Source organism: Rana temporaria, chromosome 1 (genome assembly GCF_905171775.1).
Source record: "Rana temporaria chromosome 1, aRanTem1.1, whole genome shotgun sequence".
NCBI classification, from domain to species: domain Eukaryota; kingdom Metazoa; phylum Chordata; class Amphibia; order Anura; family Ranidae; genus Rana; species Rana temporaria.
The window spans coordinates 513453234-513476898 of record NC_053489.1 but is presented as its reverse complement, the minus strand read 5'-3'; the positions used below and the strand labels follow the sequence as shown (position 1 = coordinate 513476898).

Below are 23665 nucleotides of genomic sequence, written 5' to 3'. Positions count from 1 at the left end.
GTAACCAGGCGCTACAACAGTATGTCAGTGAGGTGGATATATGAGTGAGGGGTGTATACAGTATGTCAGTGAGGTGTATATATAATTGAGGGGAGTATACAGTATGTCAGTGAGGTGTATATATGAGTGAGGGGTGTATACAGTATGTCAGTGAGGTGGATATATGAGTGAGGGGTGTATACAGTATGTCAGTGAGGTGGATATATGAGTGAGGGGTGTATACAGTATGTCAGTGAGGTGTATATATGAGTGAGGGGAGTATACAGTATGTCAGTGAGGTGTATATATAATTGAGGGGAGTATACAGTATGTCAGTGAGGTGTATATATGAGTGAGGGGAGTATACAGTATGTCAGTGAGGTGTATATATGAGTGAGGGGTGTATACAGTATGTCAGTGAGGTGTATATATGAGTGAGGGGTGTATACAGTATGTCAGTGAGGTGGATATATGAGTGAGGGGTGTATACAGTATGTCAGTGAGGTGTATATATGAGTGAGGGGTGTATACAGTATGTCAGTGAGGTGTATATATGAGTGAGGGGAGTATACAGTATGTCAGTGAGGTGTATATATGAGTGAGGGGTGTATACAGTATGTCAGTGAGGTGGATATATGAGTGAGGGGTGTATACAGTATGTCAGTGAGGTGTATATATGAGTGAGGGGAGTATACAGTATGTCAGTGAGGTGTATATATGAGTGAGGGGTGTATACAGTATGTCAGTGAGGTGTATATATGAGTGAGGGGTGTATACAGTATGTCAGTGAGGTGGATATATGAGTGAGGGGTGTATACAGTATGTCAGTGAGGTGGATATATGAGTGAGGGGTGTATACAGTATGTCAGTGAGGTGTATATATGAGTGAGGGGTGTATACAGTATGTCAGTGAGGTGTATATATGAGTGAGTGGAGTATACAGTATGTCAGTGAGGTGTATATATGAGTGAGGGGTGTATACAGTATGTCAGTGAGGTGTATATATGAGTGAGGGGTGTATACAGTATGTCAGTGAGGTGTATATATGAGTGAGGGGAGTATACAGTATGTCAGTGAGGTGGATATATGAGTGAGGGGTGTATACAGTATGCCAGTGAGGTGTATATATCAGTGAGGGAAGTATACAGTATGTCAGTGAGGTGTATATATGAGTGAGGGGAGTATATAGTATGTCAGTGAGGTGTATATATGAGTAAGGGGAGTATACAGTATGTCAGTGAGGTGTATATATCAGTGAGGGGTGTGTAGCCGGCTGTGTGCTGTCCCCTCAGGCTCCTCCTCCAGAACACATGTCATGCTGTGCGGAGTCTGGAGGAGGACACCCTCCGGTTGAACCCAAAGTAGAGGCGCAGTGCTCATCCAGCATGGCTCCCCGTGTGCCCCCTTGAGATGTCAGGCCGGTAATGTACGGCGGTGGTCGGAGCGGATAGCAGAGAACTGAGGAGAAGGAGTAGAGGAGCGGAGGAGGAGGAGGAGGCGGCGGGGGAGCTGGCGGTAGCCAATGAGCGCGCAGTCTCCGGCGGTGACATATGCAGAGGCAGAGTTGCCGTGTAGCCTGAGCTGGGAGAAGAAAGATGGCAATGTCTGTCATTGGAGCGTGCCGCAGCCTGGCTCTGTCCACCTGGCTGCTCTCCTATTGCTTCGTCCATCTGCTGTGTATGGACTTCACGGTGGCCGAGAAGGAGGAGTGGTACACGGCCTTCGTCAACATCACCTACCACGACCCGGCCAGCGGCACCAACCGGACTGAGAAGAGCGAGTGCGGCCGCTACGGAGAGCATTCCCTCAAGCAGGATGCCTGGGGCTTGGCGGTCCTTCCCTCCCCGCATGACAGGCTCGCCTGCGACCCCGCCACCAAGTTCCCGGTACCTACCTATGCCGGCCGGTGGGTGGCCCTCATCCCCATCGGGAACTGCACGTGTAGGGACAAGATCCGGCACGCCGCTTTACACAACGCCTCGGCCGTCCTTATTTACAACGTGGGCTTCGGGAATGACACCAGCACCATGGCCCACCCAGGTAGGTCCCCAGGACCACCCACACATCAGCACTTACCTTCCCACTGCACAAGGCGTGAGGGGCACAGGTGACATCTCTCCACCTGTCTATACATGACAGTGTTCCTCTATACAGGTGACATCCCTCCACCTCTCTATATACATGACAGTGTTCCTCTATACAGGTGACATATCTCTATATACATGACAGTGTTCCTCTATACAGGTGAAATCTCTCCACCTATCTATATACATGACAGTGTTCCTCTATACAGGCGACATCTCTCTATATACATGACAGTGTTCCTCTATACATGTGACATCTCTCCACCTGTCTATATACATGACAGTGTTCCTCTATACAGGTGACATCTCTACACCTGTCTATATACATGACACAGTGTTCCTCTATACAGGTGACATCTCTCTATATACATGACAGTGTTCCTCTATACAGGTGACATCTCTCTATATACATGACACAGTGTTCCTCTATACAGGTGACATCTCTCTATATACATGACAGTGTTCCTCTACACAGGTGACATCTCTCCACCTGTCTATATACATGACACAGTGTTCCTCTATACAGGTGACATCTCTCTATATACATGACAGTGTTCCTCTATACAGGTGACATCTCTCTATATACATGACACAGTGTTCCTCTATACAGGTGACATCTCTCTATATACATGACAGTGTTCCTCTATACAGGTGACATCTCTCCAACTATCTATATACATGACAGTGTTCCTCTATACAGATGACATCTCTCTATATACATGACAGTGTTCCTCTATACAGGTGACATCTCTCCACCTGTCTATATACATGACAGTGTTCCTCTATACAGGTGACATCTCTCCAACTATCTATATACATGACAGTGTTCCTCTATACAGATGACATCTCTCTATATACATGACAGTGTTCCTCTATACAGGTGACATCCCTCCACCTGTCTATATACATGACAGTGTTCCTATATACAGGTGACATCCCTCCACCTGTCTATATACATGACAGTGTTCCTCTATACAGGTCACATCTTTCCACCTGTCTATATACATGACAGTGTTCCTTTATACAGGTGACATCCCTCCACCTGTCTATATAAATGACAGTGTTCCTCTATACAGGTGACATCCCTCCACCTGTCTATATACATGACACAGTGTTCCTCTATACAGGTGACATCTCTCCACCTGTCTATATACATGACAGTGTTCCTCTATACAGGTGGCATCCCTCCACCTGTCTATATATACACAGAACAGTGTTCCTCTATACAGGTGACATCCCTCCACCTGTCTATACATGACAGTGTTCCTCTATACAGGTGACATCTCTCCACCTGTCTATACATGACAGTGTTCCTCTATACAGGTGACATCCCTCCACCTGTCTATACATGACAGTGTTCCTCTATACAGGTGACATCCCTCCACCTGTCTATACATGACAGTGTTCCTCTATACAGGTGACATCCCTCCACCTGTCTATACATGACAGTGTTCCTCTATACAGGTGACATCCCTCCACCTGTCTATACATGACAGTGTTCCTCTATACAGGTGACATCCCTCCACCTGTCTATACATGACAGTGTTCCTCTATACAGGTGACATCCCTCCACCTGTCTATACATGACAGTGTTTCTCTATACAGGTGACATCCCTCCACCTGTCTATACATGACAGTGTTCCTATATACAGGTGACATCCCTCCACCTGTCTATATATACATGATAGTGTTCCTCTATACCGGTGACCTCTCTCCACCTGTCTATATATATATATATATATATATATATATATATATATATATATATATATATATACATGACAGTGTTCTACTATACAGGTGACATCCCTCCACCTCTCTATATACATGACAGTGTTCCTCTATACAGGTGACATCTCTCCACCTGTCTATATACATATCACAGTGTTCCTCTATACAGGTGACATCCCTCTACTTGTCTATATACATGACCGTGTTCCTCTATACAAGTGATATCCCTCCACCTGTCTATATATATATATATATACATGACAGGGTTCCTCTATACAGGTGACATCTCTCTATATACATGACAGTGTTCCTTTATACAGGTGACATCTCTCCACCTATCTTTATACATGACACAGTGTTTCTCTATACAGGTGACATCTCTCTTTATACATGACAGTGTTCCTTTATAGAGGTGACATCTCTCCACCTGTCTATATACATGACAGTGTTTGTCTATACAGGAGACATCCCTTCACCTCTCTATACATGACAGTGTTCCTCTATACAGGTGATATCCCTCCACCTGTCTATATACATGACAGTGTTCCTCTATACAGGTGACATCTCTCCACCTGTCTATACATGACAGTGTTCCTCTATACAGGTGACATCCCTCCACCTGTCTATACATGACAGTGTTCCTCTATACAGGTGACATCCCTCCACCTGTCTATACATGACAGTGTTCCTCTATACAGGTGACATCCCTCCACCTGTCTATACATGACAGTGTTCCTCTATACAGGTGACATCCCTCCACCTGTCTATACATGACAGTGTTCCTCTATACAGGTGACATCCCTCCACCTGTCTATACATGACAGTGTTCCTCTATACAGGTGACATCCCTCCACCTGTCTATACATGACAGTGTTTCTCTATACAGGTGACATCCCTCCACCTGTCTATACATGACAGTGTTCCTATATACAGGTGACATCCCTCCACCTGTCTATATATACATGATAGTGTTCCTCTATACCGGTGACCTCTCTCCACCTGTCTATATATATATATATATATATATATATATATATATATATATATATATATATATATATATATACATGACAGTGTTCTACTATACAGGTGACATCCCTCCACCTCTCTATATACATGACAGTGTTCCTCTATACAGGTGACATCTCTCCACCTGTCTATATACATATCACAGTGTTCCTCTATACAGGTGACATCCCTCTACTTGTCTATATACATGACCGTGTTCCTCTATACAAGTGATATCCCTCCACCTGTCTATATATATATATATATACATGACAGGGTTCCTCTATACAGGTGACATCTCTCTATATACATGACAGTGTTCCTTTATACAGGTGACATCTCTCCACCTATCTTTATACATGACACAGTGTTTCTCTATACAGGTGACATCTCTCTTTATACATGACAGTGTTCCTTTATAGAGGTGACATCTCTCCACCTGTCTATATACATGACAGTGTTTGTCTATACAGGAGACATCCCTTCACCTCTCTATACATGACAGTGTTCCTCTATACAGGTGATATCCCTCCACCTGTCTATATACATGACAGTGTTCCTCTATACAGGTGACATCTCTCTATATACATGACAGTGTTCCTTTATAGAGGTGACATCTCTCCACCTGTCTATATACATGAAAGTGTTCCTCTATACAGATGACATCTCTCCACATGTCTGCACAGATGGCATTCCTCCATCTCTCTATACGTGACATAATGTTCCTCTATACAGGTGACATCTCTCTATACATGACAATGTTCCTCTATAGAGGTGACATCTCTCCACCTGTCTATATACACGACACAGTGTTCCTCTATACAGGTGACATCTCTCTATATACATGACAGTGTTCCTCTATACAGGTGACATCTCTCTATATACATGACAGTGTTCCTCTATACAGGTGACATCTCTCCACCTATCTATATACATGACAGTGTTCCTCTATACAGATGACATCTCTCTATATACATGACAGTGTTCCTCTATACAGGTGACATCTCTCCACCTGTCTTTATACATGACAGTGTTCCTCTATACAGTGGACATCTCTCCACCTGTCTATATACATGACAGTGTTCCTCTATACAGTGGACATCTCTCCACCTGTCTATATACATGACAGTGTTCCTCTATACAGTGGACATCCCTCCACCTGTCTATATACATGACAGTGTACATAAACTTGTGTATATATGGCATTCCTCTGTCTGCACAGGAGACATTGCATTTGGTTCAGGTGATGTCCTGCATCCATGTCTACCCAAGTGACACTTTCTCTCTGTTGGGGTGACACTAAACTTTTGTCGTACTAGATGACATTGCATTTTTTTTTTACCCAGATGACCATTCACTTGGTGTTCCCCTGTCTGCACAGGTGACACTCCACAGGGTGATACTAAACCTCTGTCTTACCAGGTGACAGTCAGTGCATTTATACTTGACATAGCGTTCTTTTGTCTGCACAGGTGACACTCCATAGGATAATACTTTGCTTCCCACTTTGTCTCTGTAAAGGTGACACTAAACTTGTCTTACCAGGTGGCACAGTCACTGCCCATATAGATGACATTCCTCTGTCTGCACAGGTGACATTGCATTTGTTTCAGGTAATATACTGCACCCCAGTTTACCCCTGTGACACTTCATCCACTTTCAGGTGACACTAAACTTCTGTCTGCCCAGGTGACATTACATTTTGTTCAGGTTATATACCGCATACCTGTCTACCCAGGTGACAAACGTCTGTCCTACCAGGTGGCACAGTCAGTGCTTGTGTAGATGACATTCCGCTGTCTGCACAGGTGACATTACATTTTTGTTAGGTGATGGAATGCATCCTGCTTTACCAAGGTGACACCTCAGCTCTGTTAGGATGTCACTGAATCTCTGTCTAAGGTGGCACTGTCAGTACATGTGTAGATGGCATAGTGTTTCTCTGTGTGCACAGGTGACTCTTTATTCTTGTTCAGGTGATATATTACACCCTAATATACCCCTGTGATACTTCATCTCTGTTGGAATGACACCAAGCCTCTGTCTCACCAGGTGACAGTATTTACACGGATACATGACAGAGGTCCTCAGTCTGCACAGGAGACATTACATCTTTGTTTATGTGACATCCTGCAGCCAAGTTTACCCAAGTGACACTTTAGCTCTGCTAGGGTGACATTAAACATCTATCTTACCAGGTGACACAGTCACTGCATATATAGATGACATTACTCTGTCTGCACAGGGGACATTTGCATTTGGTATACTAAATCCCTGTCTATCCAAGTGGTACTCCATAGGGTGACACTAATTCTCTGTATTGCCAGGTGACAGTCAGTGCCTTTATCCTTGACATAGCATTCCTCTGTCTACCCAGGTGACACTCCATAGGTTGATGCTAAACGTCTGTCTTACCAGGTGGCACAGTCAGTGCATGTATAGATGACATTCCTCTGTCTGCACAGGTGACATTACATTTTTGTTCAGGTGATATCCTGCTTTACCAAGGTGACACCTCAGCTCTGTTAGCATGACATTAAGAGTCCTTTCACACTGGCAGCGCCCAGGCATCAGCGGTAAAGCGCCACTATTTATTGTGGAGCTTTACCATTGTTTTAGCGGTGCTTTTTAGCACCTCTCCTAAAACGCCTCCAAGAAGCTGCTTGCAGGACTTTTTTTGATGTCCTGCCAGCACACCGCTCCAGTGTGAAAGCACTCGGGCTTTCACATTGGAGTGAAAGGAGATGTGCTTTGCAGGCGCCTCGGTGTGAAAGGGGTCTAAGACCTCTTTCACACTGAGGCACTATAGCGATCAAAATAGTGCCTCTCCTGTCACTCCAATGTGAAAGCCCGAATGCTTTCACACTGGAGCGGTGTGCTGGCAAGACGTCAAAAAAAGTCCTGCAAGCGGCGTTTTAAGAGCGGTTTTGAAAAGTGCCGCTAAAACTAGCAGCGTTTTACCGTCAACACCCGCCCACCCCAGTGTGAAAGGGGTCTAAATCTCTGTCTTATAATGATTTATCCGTGCATATATAGAGGACGCAGTGTACTGTCTGCACAGGTGACACTCCATTTTTGTTCAGGTGATGTATTAAAACCTGGTTTATCCAAGGGACTCTTCATCTATGTTGGGGTGATGCCAAACAGTGACAGTCGTTGCATGTGTACATGTTATAGTGTCTCTCTGTCTGTGCAGGTGACACTAAACCTCTGTGTCACCAGGTGGTAGTAAGTACATGTGTCCATGACATAGTGTCCCTCTGTCTATACAGGTGACACTCTATAGGGCAACACTAAACCTCTGTCTCACCAGGTGACAGTAAGTACATGTGTACATGACATAGTGTCCCTCTGTCTGTACAGGTGACACTCTATAGGGCGACACTAAACCTCTGTGTCACCAGGTGACAGTCAGTACATGTGTACATGACATAGTGTCCCTCTGTCTGTACAGGTGACACTCTATAGGGCGACACTAAACCTCTGTGTCACCAGGTGACAGTCAGTACATGTGTACATGACATAGTGTCCCTCTGTCTGTACAGGTGACACTCTATAGGGCGACACTAAACCTCTGTGTCACCAGGTGGTAGTAAGTACATGTATACATGATATAGTGGTGTTCTGTTTGCACAGGTGACATTGCAGTTTTGTTCAGGTGATCTACTGCACCCCAGTTTATCCCGGTGACACTTCATCTCCTGTTATGGTGACACTAAACTTCTGTCTCACCAGGTGATGTTGGATTTTTGTTCAGGTGATATACTACATCCCTTTCTACCCAGGTGACAATTCATAGGCTGACACTAAACCTTAGCAGGTGACAGTGCATGTAAAGATTATGTTCCTCTGTCTGCACATATGACATTTTTTTTGGTTTACCCAGGTGACACTTTATCTCTGTTCAGGTGCTATGAAATATACCTGTAATACATTATTTACCTGTGTGAGCAAGGCAGTCACTGCAAGCCTGTACACGCTGAATTGCCCCATGGCACACATGTACAGATGGCATGCTCATATGCAGATCTAAGATCTTTTTTACATGCAGGGGAGACCGGACAATCACACATGCAGATTTCTAACTCTGCCGGCTGTATAGGACTGAGGAATGTTGTAGTATAGGTTCTGTTTGCTTGTGTGGACAGGTTCAAATGACTTGCATGTGTAGACACTTTAGGTTGTCACTCTCCTCTACGTCTAATTCAGCAGGCAACCAATGAAACTTGCCACATATAGTGGCAACCAATACAACTTGTCTTTTGTGAAAATGTAAATCTTGACGTTTTTGGAAGTATTTCTGAAACCTACTAATAGCAGGACAGTAATCTAGAAGACTGATAGAAGTATGGGTGAGCAATGTTTATGTCTCTTGGTTATATTGGCCAATGTGCAGCTTTCCAGTGGTGGTGTTCTTGCAGGCTGTCGTGTAATTATTCATTATGTCATTGCTTACTTGCAGCGAGGCTTCCGCTAATGGCTATGTATTATTCCTTTGTTGGGAGCATCTATTGATGTCTTCATTTACCTTAATTATGTTTTAAAGATACAAGTGTCATGTGCAATATATAGAGAACCTTGGGGACTATAATTAGCAGGACACTGCATTCTTGTCAGTTGTGACATTCTGCCCTCCATTGTTGGAGCCTTCCGTTCCTGTAATGATTTGTTTAGATTTAGAAGGTTTCACAATAGTACAGTAAGGGCTTGTTAACACTTTAATAAATTTATGACATTCCACAAACGCTGCTATGGCGTTTGTATGGGTGTCAGACAGGCGTCAATGAGCTTTAGAATGGGCCGTTTTTTACAAGTATTAAAAACGCTCTTTACATGCCCTATGCACGGTTTTGTAGCGTTTGAGCGCTCGGGTGAGTTAAAACTGCTCCACAATGGAAAGTGACAAAAAAGAACTAATTTTAACGCTCCGCAACCACACTAAAACTGTGCTGAAAGTGCTTACCAGAGCTTTTGCAAAGCGTTACCATGGATTTGAATGGGAGGCGTTGAAAGGCTTCAAACGCCTCCTGACTCAACATGAGGCTTCAATTTTAAAGCAATTGGACGCTAACGCTTACTGCCTTGATAGTGTGAACAGCACTACGTGCTGTGTATTCTATCTTGTGCATAGGTGTTTCAGGGGCATTTTTAACGCCTCTCAAACACCTACTCTTAATGCCAGTGTGAACTTGGCCTTATCTGATTTTTCATCATATAAGCCTAGGTTCACACTGCTGCGAATTCAAAATCGCGGTAAAATGCACGATTTTGCCGCGATTTCGGCCGCAATTTTATGTAAATCGCGGCCCCAAATCGCAAAAAGTAGTACAGGAACTACTTTTTGAAATCGCAGATGCAGCGTCGCACTGATTAGGACAGTGCCATTGCCGACAATTGCCGCCGATTTGAGATGCGATTTGACATGTCAAATCGCATCTCAAATCGTTCCAAATCGTACCCAGTGTGAACCAGGGCTAAATCAGGGATATGCAATTAGCGGACCTCCAGCTATTGCAGAACTACAAGTCCCATGAGGGCATAGCAAGAATCTGACCGCCACAAGCATGACACCCAGAGGCATGATGGGACTTATCCCTTATATAAATGATTCTCTAATGTGAGTCAACATCTGATCACAGTGCAACATTGTACAAAGTCATTATAACCTGGTTGATTTGTTAGAACACTCAGAGCCGGTTCACACAGGGGCGACTTGGAATCCGACTTCAAGTCGCGCTACATGAGAAAAATCAATGTAAGTGAGAGCTGTCTTAATGTACACTACTGAAGTCGCTCCAAATTCAGAAAAGGTTCCTGTACTACTTCAATCCGACTTCTAGGTGACTTGTAGGCAACTTGTACCGATTGATTTGGAAGTTGCCTCCAAAGTCGGATCACTGTCTTAACTGAAGCAACTTTATAGGAAGAGAAAATAGTTTTCTCAGGCAAACCCCTCCCTCCCACAGAGCTGATTATTCTTTGAGGCTGGATGTTGATGAGGACAAGGGCCTCTTCCCGACAACCCTGGCCATTGGTTGTGGGGGTCTGCTGCAGGCGGGGAGCTTATCGCAATCCAGGAGCCCCCTTTAATAAGCGGGCCTCAGATCCCGGCCCCCCCACCCTATGTGAATGAGTATGGGGTACCCCTACCCATTCACCTGGGGGGGGGGGGGAGTGTAAAGAAAAAAAACACACTAGACGGGTTTTTAAAGTAATTTATTAGGCTGCTTCGGGGGTCTTCTTCCGACTTCGGGGGTCTTTTTCCGACTTCTCCTGCGTCTTCTCCCGCTCTCCGGTGCCTTCTGCTGGGCTCCCCTGCTATCTTCTTCCAGCTCTTTTACTAGCGGTGGCCCGGTCTTCTCCGTCGTGTTCTTTCCTCTTCTACCGGTCTCTGGTGCCTTCTGCCGGGCTCCTCCGCTATCTTCTTCTAGCTCTTTTACTAGCGGCAGCCCGGTCTTCTTCTGCGTCGTCTTCTTCTCTTCCGATGTTGACTCGACGATCTCTCCCGCTGTAATGCCGTGTGCGTGGTGCGCAACGATTTTATATAGGCTTTTTTTTTTTTTTTTATCAACAAGTTAAGCCTAGTACTAGCTGCAAAGAGAAATCAAAATAATTTCTATTTCTGAGATATGGGATGTAGTCTTGCTGTGTCACATACTAATAGTACTGATCTTTTTGTAATGTACCTGGGAAGAAAAAGCAGTGTACAGTATACATGCAGAGGAAACCAAATCTAAGTAAAGATAAATATCTACAGCATGTCTATAAAAATGGAGCACTAAAAAAACTTTAGCTAGGAATAATATTCAATATTTGATGAATAATAAATGATGTTTTGGCCCCGCTTCAATACTTACATAGTGTGCATCAAATCCCCTTGATCAAATTAGCCCAAATATTTGTACTCTTAGAATTATAGAGAAGGCCTAGGGAACCTCCTTTATTATTCAGAATAATCTTCCACTTTTCCTTTTAACCACTTCAGGCCCCGAAAGGTTTTAGCAACTTCCGGACCAGGTAATTTTTTTGCGATAAGGCACTGCCCCACTTTAACTGTCAGTGGTGCGGTCGTGCGATGCTGGACCAAAATAAAATTGATGTCCTGTTTTCCCACAAATAGAGCTTTCTTTTGGTGGTATTTGAAATCCTCTGCGATTTTATAATTTTTTTTTTTTTGCTATAAACAAAAAAAGACCGACAATTTTAGAATTTTTTTTTTTTTACTTTCTGCTATAATACAAAATATTTATAAATTTAGGCCAATATGTATTTCTCTACATATTTTTGGTAAAAAAAATTGAAATACGCGTATATTGATTGTGCAAAAGTTATCACGTCTACAAAATAGGGGATGGATTTATGGCATTTTTATTTTACTAGTAATGGCGGCGATACAGGGATCAGTGCTAAAAAAAAAAAATGCACTGATCCCTGTATAAATGACATTGGCAGGGAAGGGGTTAACATTAGTGGTGATTAAGGGGTTAAGTGTGTTCTAGGGAGGTGCTTTCTAACTGAATAGGGGACAGGTGCACTGCAGGAAAGCCGAGATAGTGATTTAGATTGGATGAAACACTAGATCTCGCTTTCCCTCACTGACAGATCAGCGGTGTGCCTTGTTTACATCGGCACACCGCTGATCTGTGTCTCCACTAAACAATTGGTGGGTCGCAATGGCCATAGCGGCCGCTGGACCCGCTGTGTCCAATCACAACTGGAACAGCGCTCTGGCGGCACGCACTCGCCCCCAAAACCGCATGCAAAAATCGCGTACAGCGCACGTGATTTTTGCACAGCCAGGCCGCCCTGTCGCAGTATATGTATGATGGGCGGTCCGGTAGCAGTTAATTAGCTTCACTGGTAAAACCATATCGATATGTAATTGGTGTTGCCTATTAGCAAAATAATTCTGTCTTAAAGCTGTACTTTATGGCATGCTTACATTGGTCTTGCTTGAACTTATACCTGAGAGGCCACTGGGGAAGCTGACAATCACTGTATTAGTAGTAATAAAAAAAAATAAGGCTGCAATACCCGTTTTCAGTGACCACTGTGGTGCAATTACATACAGGGCTGCAATTCAGTGCAATGGCCTATAAATTCCAACGCACTGTAAAAACATGTGCGCTGCAATGCAGTACAGCGCTTGGTGTCTTGCACGTTAAGCTGTGCTGTGTTGTAGAAAATGCAGTCTGGCCCATTTTTGGGTGTGTTGTGGTGTGTTTCAGCCCATTCATTTTAGATGATGAACCGACCCGGTACGTTGCTGAACTTCTAATGCTGCGTACACACGATAGGTTAGTCTGATGGACCGTTTTCATCAGACTAAACCAATCGTGTGTGGGCCCCATCTATTTATCCATAGGTTAAAAAAATAGGAACTTGTTTTAAAATTATCTGATGGATAAAAAACCTATAGAAAAAAAACGATCTTCTGTGGGTGCGTCCATCGGTTAAAAATCCACGCATGCTTAGAATCAAGTCGACGCATGCTTGGAAGCATTGAACTTAATTTTTTTCAACATGTCGTTGTGTTTTACGTCACCGCGTTCTGACACGATCGGTTTTTTAAGTGATGGTGTGTAGGCACGACTGATCATCAGTCAGCTTCATCGGATAACTGATGGAAAAATCCATCAGACCGCTTTCATCAGACTAACCTATCGTGTGTACAGGGCATTAGTGGTTATATGCAGGCATCATCCGAATACCATTTTCTAGAGCTGACGGACAACTCTTTTGTAAAAGCAATTCTAGCAGCTAGCTAGCCTCTGGATTACAAGCAGCGGGATGGAACGCGTCGCCCTCCATAGCTTCAGCAGGCTGTCCTGTCCCATTTACCAATCGGTGGATGATGGTGTGGATTTGTTCATCTCTGTGATATAGGGAACTGGAAGAGATGACCTTGCATCACTTAAAGTTTACCCAGATGTACATAGCGACCTTTTTAAAAATGAAAATCAGTTGATCACACCAAGCTTGGTGTAAGGAAATGCTTTAAAGGATAGAGGAGGGACATAAGACCCCAAATCTGACCATATAGAGTACCTGTCTCTTGCCTATTGCTGTCAGAAGGGATGTTTACATAAGGCCTCTGCTTTAAAAAAATGTAAGTGCCCCCGTTCTCCTGTGCTTATGCGCAAAGATGAACGCACGCTTCTGTCGCGCACGCAAACAGTGATTAACCCACACATGAGGTATCACTGCAAATGCCAGATCATGGGCAGTAATTTTAGCACCAGACTTTCTGTGTATATATAAAGTGGTAACTTGTAAAGGCTTTTTTAAAGTGTCGCCTATTGATAGCAAAATGTACTTGCACGGCATGCGCGATTTTAAAATGTGACATGTTTGGCATCTATTTACTAAAATTTGGGGTTATGTATTGTGCGTTTGTGCATTTAAAATAGAAAACCAAATTTTTATTTTTTTCCCCCCCCAAAAATGTGTTTTTAGAAATGTATTTAAGGAAAAAATACTGAATATTGAATGTAAACAAAAAGTGCCAGAAAAGGCCTGGGGGTCAAGTGGTTAATGCAACACAGTGCATGTCAACACAGAACAACATATGCGTTGTAGTGCACAGTGTTGGGATATGGATGGGCCCTCAATGTGGAGCTGTTCTTCTGCCTCAGTACTACTTTTTGCCCACAACCAGTCCCCAATCTTCGGGGTTAAGTGACCCCTGACGAGGGGTTGAACCTAAAGTTGGGCTTAAGAGTTGTATATGTGGCTGCTGTGGGAAAGGGAAGGTAACAGCTGAACACATTGCTGCTGTTAGAGGGACTAAAAGCGGAACTAAAATCTTTCAATTAAGTTTAACTATTTGTAATCCTTATGCTGCTAGTATTAAGAACTATTTGGTATATTGTATTTTTTATTTTATTTATTTTTTTACATTTCATCCCAGGAGTCTTCATGTGAATTTGCTTTTTCTGGATGAGGAGCTTTCTCAGCTAAACACACCCTCCTGCCTGCATACACGAGCTAAGGGCAGATGGATTTCAGGAAGTAAATGCTACATGAATCATCTGACCTTACTAGCAGGCAGGTGGGTGTGCATAGCTCAGACCACTCATCGGTCCTCAAGTCTCTTGGGATGTATGACATACAGTAATTTTCTAAGCCTGGACACCAGGAAGTAATTGAGATGTAAAAAAAAAAAAAAAAAAGTGTATTAGATTTACGTCTTTTAAACTTTTTTTTTTTTTATCTATTTACTAATCCTAGCAGCATGCATTAAAAATGGCTGGTGAAATTCTGCATTAATAATTGAATATATGAAATGTGTCTGCTGTTTTGTGTGTGTGTGTTTAGGGGTGGAGGTTGTTAAAGAGCACAGTATATATAGTCACAGTGGAGGGGGGATAAGGGTTGCGTACATCAGAACAGTGTCACATACTGGTTCCCTGTGGTTGTCCAGGTATGTCATAGGTAGTACATTTTAATAAACCCGAACAACTAATAGACTTCAATTCAGAGAAGGAGCAGTAATGCATGGCTATTGCACAGTACTAAGTGGGAAGCTGAAAAGGCACAGCTTGCATATGTAAGGAACAAGCACGGCTAACCCGTGAAGATATATCTTTACAAATTATATAGAAATATATGTTTTGGTCACTTTAAAAAAAAAAAAAAAAAAAATCTAAAAGGGCAGGTTCCATAATTTTTATATTTTTTTTATGGCATCATAAAAACAAACGAGCAACATTTTGAAATGCAACTAACCATTATGCTAAAGACAGCTTTGCATTCCTAATGGCTGTAATGCAAAAGAAAACAACCATCACTATAAGCCAAACTAAACAAAAATGTTCACAAACCTACAGATGGATGCCCTCTTTTGAACTCCACTTTTAATTTGTGCCCATTCTATTTATAAACCCCATTATGTAATCTCCTTACTGCTTTCAAAATAAATAATCCACAATCCAATGATAAGTACTTATTATTTAGCCCATTTTGTTACCTGTCAGTCTATTGATTTAAAGTGAAATTCGAGACCATTAACTAAGCTACTGCACCTACCCCCTGTGGTCCACGTTTACACGTCACTTCCGGGTCAACAACTAGAAGGGGGGGAGAGCGGACGTGTATCCGCTCTCCAACACTCCCCCCACCCCCTCTACCTGGTGGCATCCGCTATGCCGGTTCTGAGCCTGCAGATGGGCAAGCAAAGCCCGGGATACATAGCGGGGGGGGGCGGGATGTAGAAAGCAATCGAACAGCAGCTCAGGCGCCAGGCTCAGGCTGGCATCTAAGGTTTGTCGAGCCCTGGCATAGACCAAATTCTCTCAAATTGTATTTTAATAAAAAGTTAAATTAGAATATAATAATAAAACTGGCACATAAATCCCAGCATATCTAGCCCAATGTGCTTCATCTCTGGACTATTAAGGGCTCAGTGCTGACACCACCCAACTTCCTTCACATTTAGCCTTGGTTTTTTACATTATACATGTGGGTGTAAATGAAGACCTCGGATCAGAGACTTGTCTTTGGACAGCGGGCAGACACACAGTCCTCTGGCATTGTTTACAAGGCCATCCCCGGTCAGCTTGGCGCAGTATATTGCATGTGTGAGACAGCTACATAGCCTTTTATATGCTGTTGTGTATCTTTTACTAAGTTGATGTACTGATGTCGGCTTCTACAAGTCTGGGAAGTACCTTGTGTTTGCACTCTGCTGAATAAATAAATTCCTAGATACAAAGCCGGAGCTCTGGAGGTCTGATCGCTATTTTTTCCTTGTGAAATAAGTGGCACAAACAACATTAGGTGACATCTTACACTCCTACATTTCTCTTGGCATGGAAATGATCATGATCTCTCAGATGAGCATTCCTATTTATCACAGGGCTGACCAAGACTTGGGCCTGTACTCTAATTATAATGGCAACCACAGAGTACACAAAGTTACATATAAAGTTTGTACAAAGTGATACTGTCCATATTTGGTTACTATTTTTTTTATATATTTTTTTGCATGGTGGTGTAATTGGCAACTTCAGTAAATGAACTTTAATCCTTGGTTCATATATGTGCGGGCCAGCTTGTGATTTCGAGCCCCATTCGTTCAGGTGTGAATTGTTAACGTGTATGGTACTGGAAATCGCACCTGAACTGGGCTGAAAATAGTACCGGAATCTTTTTTTAAATTTGCACTGCGGCCGGCCCACACATGTGAACCAGCTCTATAGAAAAGCCTTTTTTCAAAACGCATTGAATTTGCTCATATATGTTAACCGGGGCTTAGGGTCCTTTGCACACTGGTTTTAAAAAAAATAAAAACACTGCTTCTAGAGTTTTGCATTTTTTGTCTGTAGAAGCAGCTCAATGTTATCCTATGTGTCCATGCTCATTAGGAAGTTTTAGAGGCATATTTTAAGCTCAGCGTTTAGAGGGAGAATAATACCTGGATTGTCATTTTCATATCTTTTTCTTTTATGTACATGTGCATTGATATATGTGTGTGTGTTTGTACATATATGTGTATATCATCAAACATTTTGAGGCATACACATAGATCACCCAGCATGTATTGCAGCTGATTCTTCTCCCTTTTTTTTTGTCAATTAGGACAATTAATGGGTGGAGCCTATGCTCTTTAGAGCTACTATTTATTTTGAAGTTTTATGTCTCTAATGTGGTTATGACTAAGGTCTTTATAGGCTGAAACACGTCAACTGTTTTCATCTGCGTTTGTTCACTGTGGAGTGCGGATCATTTTTCCTACACTAGTATACTCAGCCAGCGAATGTGGATTGAGCACCCGGGAGCGCTGCTATCTATGTGTTGTATGCACTGACTTTTGTGTTTATACCATAGAATAAAAGTTTTCTGGAAGAAGAAAAAAATGTTGAATGCTCCTAAGCTCTCCTAAATACTTCTAAACTCCTGTACAAAAACACCCTATATATGTGTGTTTTTTTTTTTTTCCTGCCAGGGTAACGTTTTTTTTGTTTTTTTCAGACTAGTGTGCATGGATCCTTAAGCCTCATACACACGGCATGCTAGCCTCATATCGAAAACCAATAAGTTAACCACTTTAAGCCCCGGACCATTTGGTTGCCAATTGACCAGGCCACTTTTTGCGATACGGCATGGCGTCGCTTTAACTGACAATTGCGCGGTCGTGCGACGTGGCTCCCAAACAAAATTGACGCCCCTTTTTTCCCCACAAATAGAGCTTTCTTTTGGTGGTATTTGATCACCTCTGCGGTTTTAGTTTTATCACCTCTGCGGGTACACTCACGAGACTCCTATCTTCGGTCGCCTAGACGACTCCTCCGCTTGCCCTAGGCGGCCTCTCCCTGCCAGCGATCTTCTGGGACACAACTCAGGTCCCAGAAGATCAGCTGGCCAATAGGACAGCGCAGTGCGACTCGCCCGGTCGGCCGTGAAGCCATAAGCTGTCACGGCCGGGTGCCCACAGTTACGATGACGGCACCGAGGAGAGCAGGGGAGGGGGAGAGGAGCGAGCTTCCGGGTGGCCGCATCGTTGGACCGTGGAGCAGGTAAGTGTCGGTTTAATAAACTAAAACACGGGTGGACCTCCGCTTTACGGTGTCGGCATACCAAGACAGTTTCATGCTCCCAACTTTGTGGGAAAAGTTTGGGGATGGCCTCTTCCTGTTCCAACATGACTGCAGAGCAGTGCACAAAGTAAGATCCATAAAGACATGGATGAGTGAGTTTGGGGTAAAGGAACTTGACTGGCCTGCACAGAGTCCTTACTTAAAAAAAATGGAAAAGGAAGGGAGGTAACGTCCGATGGGGGGTCAACCGTAGATATACATATCTGTTACTCTGTAACCTTTGCCAGGCCCACCTTTCGAGCACGGGGTTCAAGTATCTCTATCTCATAAAAGGCAGTAGCAAAAACGGTTTAAAAAAACACCATCCATGGGGAAAATTCCATATTATGTAAATATAATATACATTACAGCCACGCATTAAGCACTGTATGCATCAGTTATTCATATGCTTATTGATTACTGTTTGCCAGCATTATATAATTTTATATTTGTCAGAAATGCCAAGTATCCATAAACAATTTGGTACCCCAAAGCATGCTCTACCACCAAAAGTTCCATCTCCATGCGATAGGCGCCTGCCATCTAAACATGTTGATTGCTATTTCCCCTTAAAATCTTTGATGTGATTCCAAATTCTAATGCCGCGTACACACGATCCATTTTCGGCATGAAAAAAACTAAGTTTTTCGGCATGTAGAAAAACTTCGTTTTTTTCCAACTTCATCATTAAAACGATGTTGCCCACACACGATCGTTTTTAAAAAATGCTCTAGCAAAGCGCGGTGACGTTCAAGACGTATGACGGCACTTTGGGCTGCTTTAGCTGATTTTCTGTTGGTAAAAGACGATTTGCGCTTTTCTGTCTGTTGCAGCGTGATGAATGTGCTTACTCCATTACGAATGGTAGTTTTACCATATCTCTATTCTCATGCATTAGAAAATGAAATATCCTGCAACCAGGGTTCAGATCTAGTGTAAGGATTCTGTAGAACACAGAGTGGCAGATTGTGGTATTTCATAACTGGAAGAACAGTAGCTGTTTTTTCTTCTATTCCAGTTTTCTCAGTAACCACACAAAAGCCTCAGCATGTTTTGTGAAATACAATGCTGATAAAACGAAACAAAAAAAGACTTCCTTGATGTTGGTACTGGAATAGTCTGCTTTGTTTTATGACATAACTCATGCAGTACAATACACTGTTATAGAGAAGAATCCTCTCTGCTCTGTGTTTAGACCCTGCATGTTCTAGTAGTGCTGTCACATAGCAAACCGCTCCATTTACACGTCTTGCTTATTACATTGCAGAAACCTTCACCTTCTAATATTGATGCATTATAATAAGGAATAAAGGAATATGCAGTCATGTGAAAAATGAAATACACTGAAAATTGTTGCCTTTTCAACATCTTTAAATTGGCAGCATTAGATCTTTATTCAAATGGTGCCTATGGATAAAGGTGACATAATTTTAAATAAGAGCACATACCCGTATTTGCCGGCGTATAAGACGACTTTTTGGATGCAAAAAAATGCATCCAAAGTCGGGGGTCGTCTTATACTCCGGTGACAGTATCAGTCTGCTGCGGGCGTCCATGATTTGAAAGCCGCGCCTTCTTTTCAGACTGTCCTGTGATAGGCGGAACACAAATTTTCCCAGCAGCGCCTCTGTTCTGTGTTCCTCCTATCACGGATGCCTTCTCATCCTCGGACGAGAGGACATCCGTGATAGGCGGAACACAGAACAGAGGCGCTGCTGGGAAAATTTGTGTTCCGCCTATCACAGGACAGTCTGAGAAGAAGGCGCGGCTTTCAAATCCATGGATACTCGCAGCAGATGGAGACTGTGCTGCAAAACGTGAGTGATGGCACAGTGGGGGCACTGTGGGGGCAAGTGATGGCACTGTGGGGGCATGTAATGTAATGGCACAGTGGGGCATGTAATGGCACAGTGGGGCATGTAATGGCACAGTGGGGCATGTAATGTAATGGCACAGTGGGGCATGTAATGTAATGGCACAGTGGGGCATGTAATGTAATGGCACAGTGGGGCATGTAATGTAATGGCACAGTGGGGCATGTAATGTAATGGCACAGTGAGATTTGAAAAAAGCCTGTTTCTGTCAGCGGTTGTTTCTGTCAGCTGTTGTTCTGGCTACCCCTCAGCTTCCAAAAAGACTATAAGGAAGGGGGTAGTCTTATATGGCGAGTATATCCCAAAACCAAAATTTTTCCTGGAAAATTAGGGGGTCGTCTTATACGCCGGCAAATACGGTAAATAAATGTTTAAACAAAAATCTCAATAGATTGTGATTGTGTACTATGGAAAAAGTGATTTTAGAAGCTGGTATTGCCCCCCCCCCCTTTTTTTTTTTTTGCAATTCCTTCGTTGATTTGCTAGTGTGTTTCAGATCATTATCATGTTGAAAAAAATATTTGCAATTCAACTTCAACTTTTCCGCAGATGACCTCCCAGTCTCACCAAACATACTTTATGATGAAGACTCTATAGCTGATTCAGTGACTGTGAGCTGCCCAGGCCCTACAATAGCAAAGTAACCACAAATTTGACATTTCCACCACCATGCTTCACAGATAGTAGAGGCTATTTAAACTATAAGTAAAGATATATTGGATGCGCTTTCTAAGTAGCTCACTGGTTCTGCTTTTCTGCATTAACTGAAAAAAGGACTGCTTTAACCACTTGCTGACCACCTCACTTAGAAATATGGTGGCTAAACGGCCAGCACTTCCAGGTAGGTGGAACACCCGCCGCCCCAGCTTTGATGTGATTAGTTACAGCACAAGCCGATCAGCTGGTGCTAGCCAATGATTGATCGCCGACACCCACTGATCGGCATCCCCCATTCAGGGAAGGGAACTCAGTGTTGTAAATGACAGAGCTCTGAATACTGTTAGGCATGTTTTTGCTTTTTTCTTATTTTTATTACCTGAAAAGCACAGCAAGATCGCTTAGTAAAGGCACCCCATAATACACACAGTAAACATTGTTAGGCACACATTTACCCGTTGATCGCCCCTAGATGTTAACCCCTTCCCAGCCAGAGTCATTAGCAAGGTGGATTTGATTTAAATCACTAGTTAAAAGGCCTAATTTAAATCATAATTTTTAAAGAGCACAGATGTAAATATTGCAGAATATACAGCCTCATGCTACATAACATCACTCCATTTCATGCTGAATAAATTAAATTAATAATGTCTTTTTAAATAAAAAACGATCTTTTAGATCAATTTTTACTCCAACAGCATCTTATTAAAATTAAATGTCATAAAAATGTAAAAAATCTGATTTTTAAATAAAAAAAATCTGATTAGAATCAAATTTTTTTTTTATTTCATTATATATTTTATGTAGAAATAATAATAAAAAAATATGTACAGTATCTCACAAAGTGAGTACACCATCACATTTTTGTAAATATTTTATTATATAATTTCATGTGACAACACTGAAGAAATGACACTTTGCTACAATGTAAAGTAGTGAGTGTACAGCTTGTATAACCGTGCAAATTTTCTGTCCCCTCAAAATAACTCAACACACAGCCAATACTGTCTAAACCGCTGGTAACAAAAGTGAGTACACCCCTAAGTGAAAAATGTCCAAATTGGGCCCGAAGTGTCAATATTTTGTGTGGCCACCATTCTTTTTCAGCACTGCCTTAACCCTCTTTTGCATGGAGTTCGCCAGAGCTTCACAGGCCACTGGAGTCCTCGTCCACTCCTCCATGACGACATCACAGAGCTGGTGGATGTTAGAGACCTTGCGCTCCTCCACCTTGTTTTTGAGAATGCCTCTCAGATGCTCAATAGGGTTTAGGTCTGGAGAAATGCTTGGCCAGTCCATCACCTTTACCCTCAGCTACTTTAGCAAGGCAGTGGTTGTCTTGGAGGTGCGTTTGGGGTCGTTATCATGTTGGAATTCTGCCCTGCTGCCCAGTCTCCAAAGTGAGTTGATCATGCTCTGCTTCAGTATGTACAGTACATGTTGACATTCATAGTTCTCTCAATGAACTGTAGCTCCCCAGTGTCAGCAGCACTCATGCAGCCCCAGACCATGGCACTCCCACTACCATGCTTGACTGTAGGCAAGACACACTTAACTTTGTACTCCTCACCTGGTTGCCACCACACACACTTGACATCATCTGAACCCCAAATAATTGTATCTTGGTTTTATCAGACCACAGGACATGGCTCCAGTAAACCATGTCCTTAGTCTGCTTGTCTTCGGTAAACTGTTTGCAGGCTTTCTTGTGCATCATCTTTAGAAGAGGCTTCCTTTTGGGATGACAGCCATGCAGACCAATTTAATGCAGCGTGCAGTGTATGGTCTGAGCACTGACAGGCTGATCCCCCACCCCTTTACCCTCTGGAGCAATGCTGGCAGCACTCATACGTCCATTTACCAAAGACAACCTCTGCATATGACGCTGAGCACTCGACTGCTTTGGTCTTCCATGGCGAGGCCTGTTTTGAGTGGAATTTGTCCTGTTAAACCGCTGTATGGTCTTGGCCACCATGCTGCAGCTCAGTTTCAGGGTCTTGGCAATCCTTTTTTTTTTTTATAGCCTAGGCCATCTTTATGTAGAGCGACAATTCTTTTTTTCAGATCCTCAGAGAGTTCTTTGCCAAGAGGTGCCATGTCGATCTTCCAGTGACCAGTATGAGTGAGAGCGATAACGCCAAATTTAACCCACCTGCTCCCCAGTCACACCTGAGACCTTGTTACACCAAGGAGTCACATGACACCGGGGAGAGAAAATGGCTAATTGGGCCCAATTTGGGCATTTTCACTTAGGGGTGTACTCACTTTGTTGCCAGTGGTTTAGAGATTAATGGCTGTGTGAGTTATTTTGAGGGGACACCAATTATTATTTTTTTTTAACAGAAATAAAGAGGGGACACCAAATTTACACGGTTATACAAAGCAGTACACTCACTACTTTACATTGTAGCAAAGTGTCACTTTTTTTTTTAGTGTTGTCACATGAAAAGATAATAAAATCTTTGCAAAAACTGTGAGGGGTGTACTCCACTTCTGTGAGTGTGTGTGCGTATATGTATATGTCAATATAAAATATTTCCAAATTCTCTTTTCTTTTTTTTTTTTTCAATTATATCACAACAAATAAAAAAAACAGTGGTAATTAAATACCACCAAAATAAAGCTCTATTTGTGTAAACAAATGCTAAAAATGTAATTTGCATACAGTGTTTCATGACCGTGCAATTGGCAATTAACACTTTCCCTACCGAGTCATTGTAAAATGATTCGGCGGGAATCCTCCCTTCCTCAGAGT

At 42.8% G+C, this 23665-nt stretch overlaps 1 protein-coding gene across 1 annotated transcript in view; it reads left to right on the top strand.

The window, feature by feature from the left end:
* The first annotated feature begins 1263 nt into the window (after nt 1-1263).
* Nucleotides 1264-23665, top strand: part of RNF150 (ring finger protein 150) — a 184649-nt gene continuing 162247 nt past the window's right edge. The window contains exon 1 of the mRNA XM_040331348.1: nt 1264-2019. Within this exon, the coding sequence (XP_040187282.1) occupies nt 1575-2019 (445 nt within the window). The 5' untranslated portion in view covers nt 1264-1574. The remainder of the gene's footprint in view (nt 2020-23665) is intronic.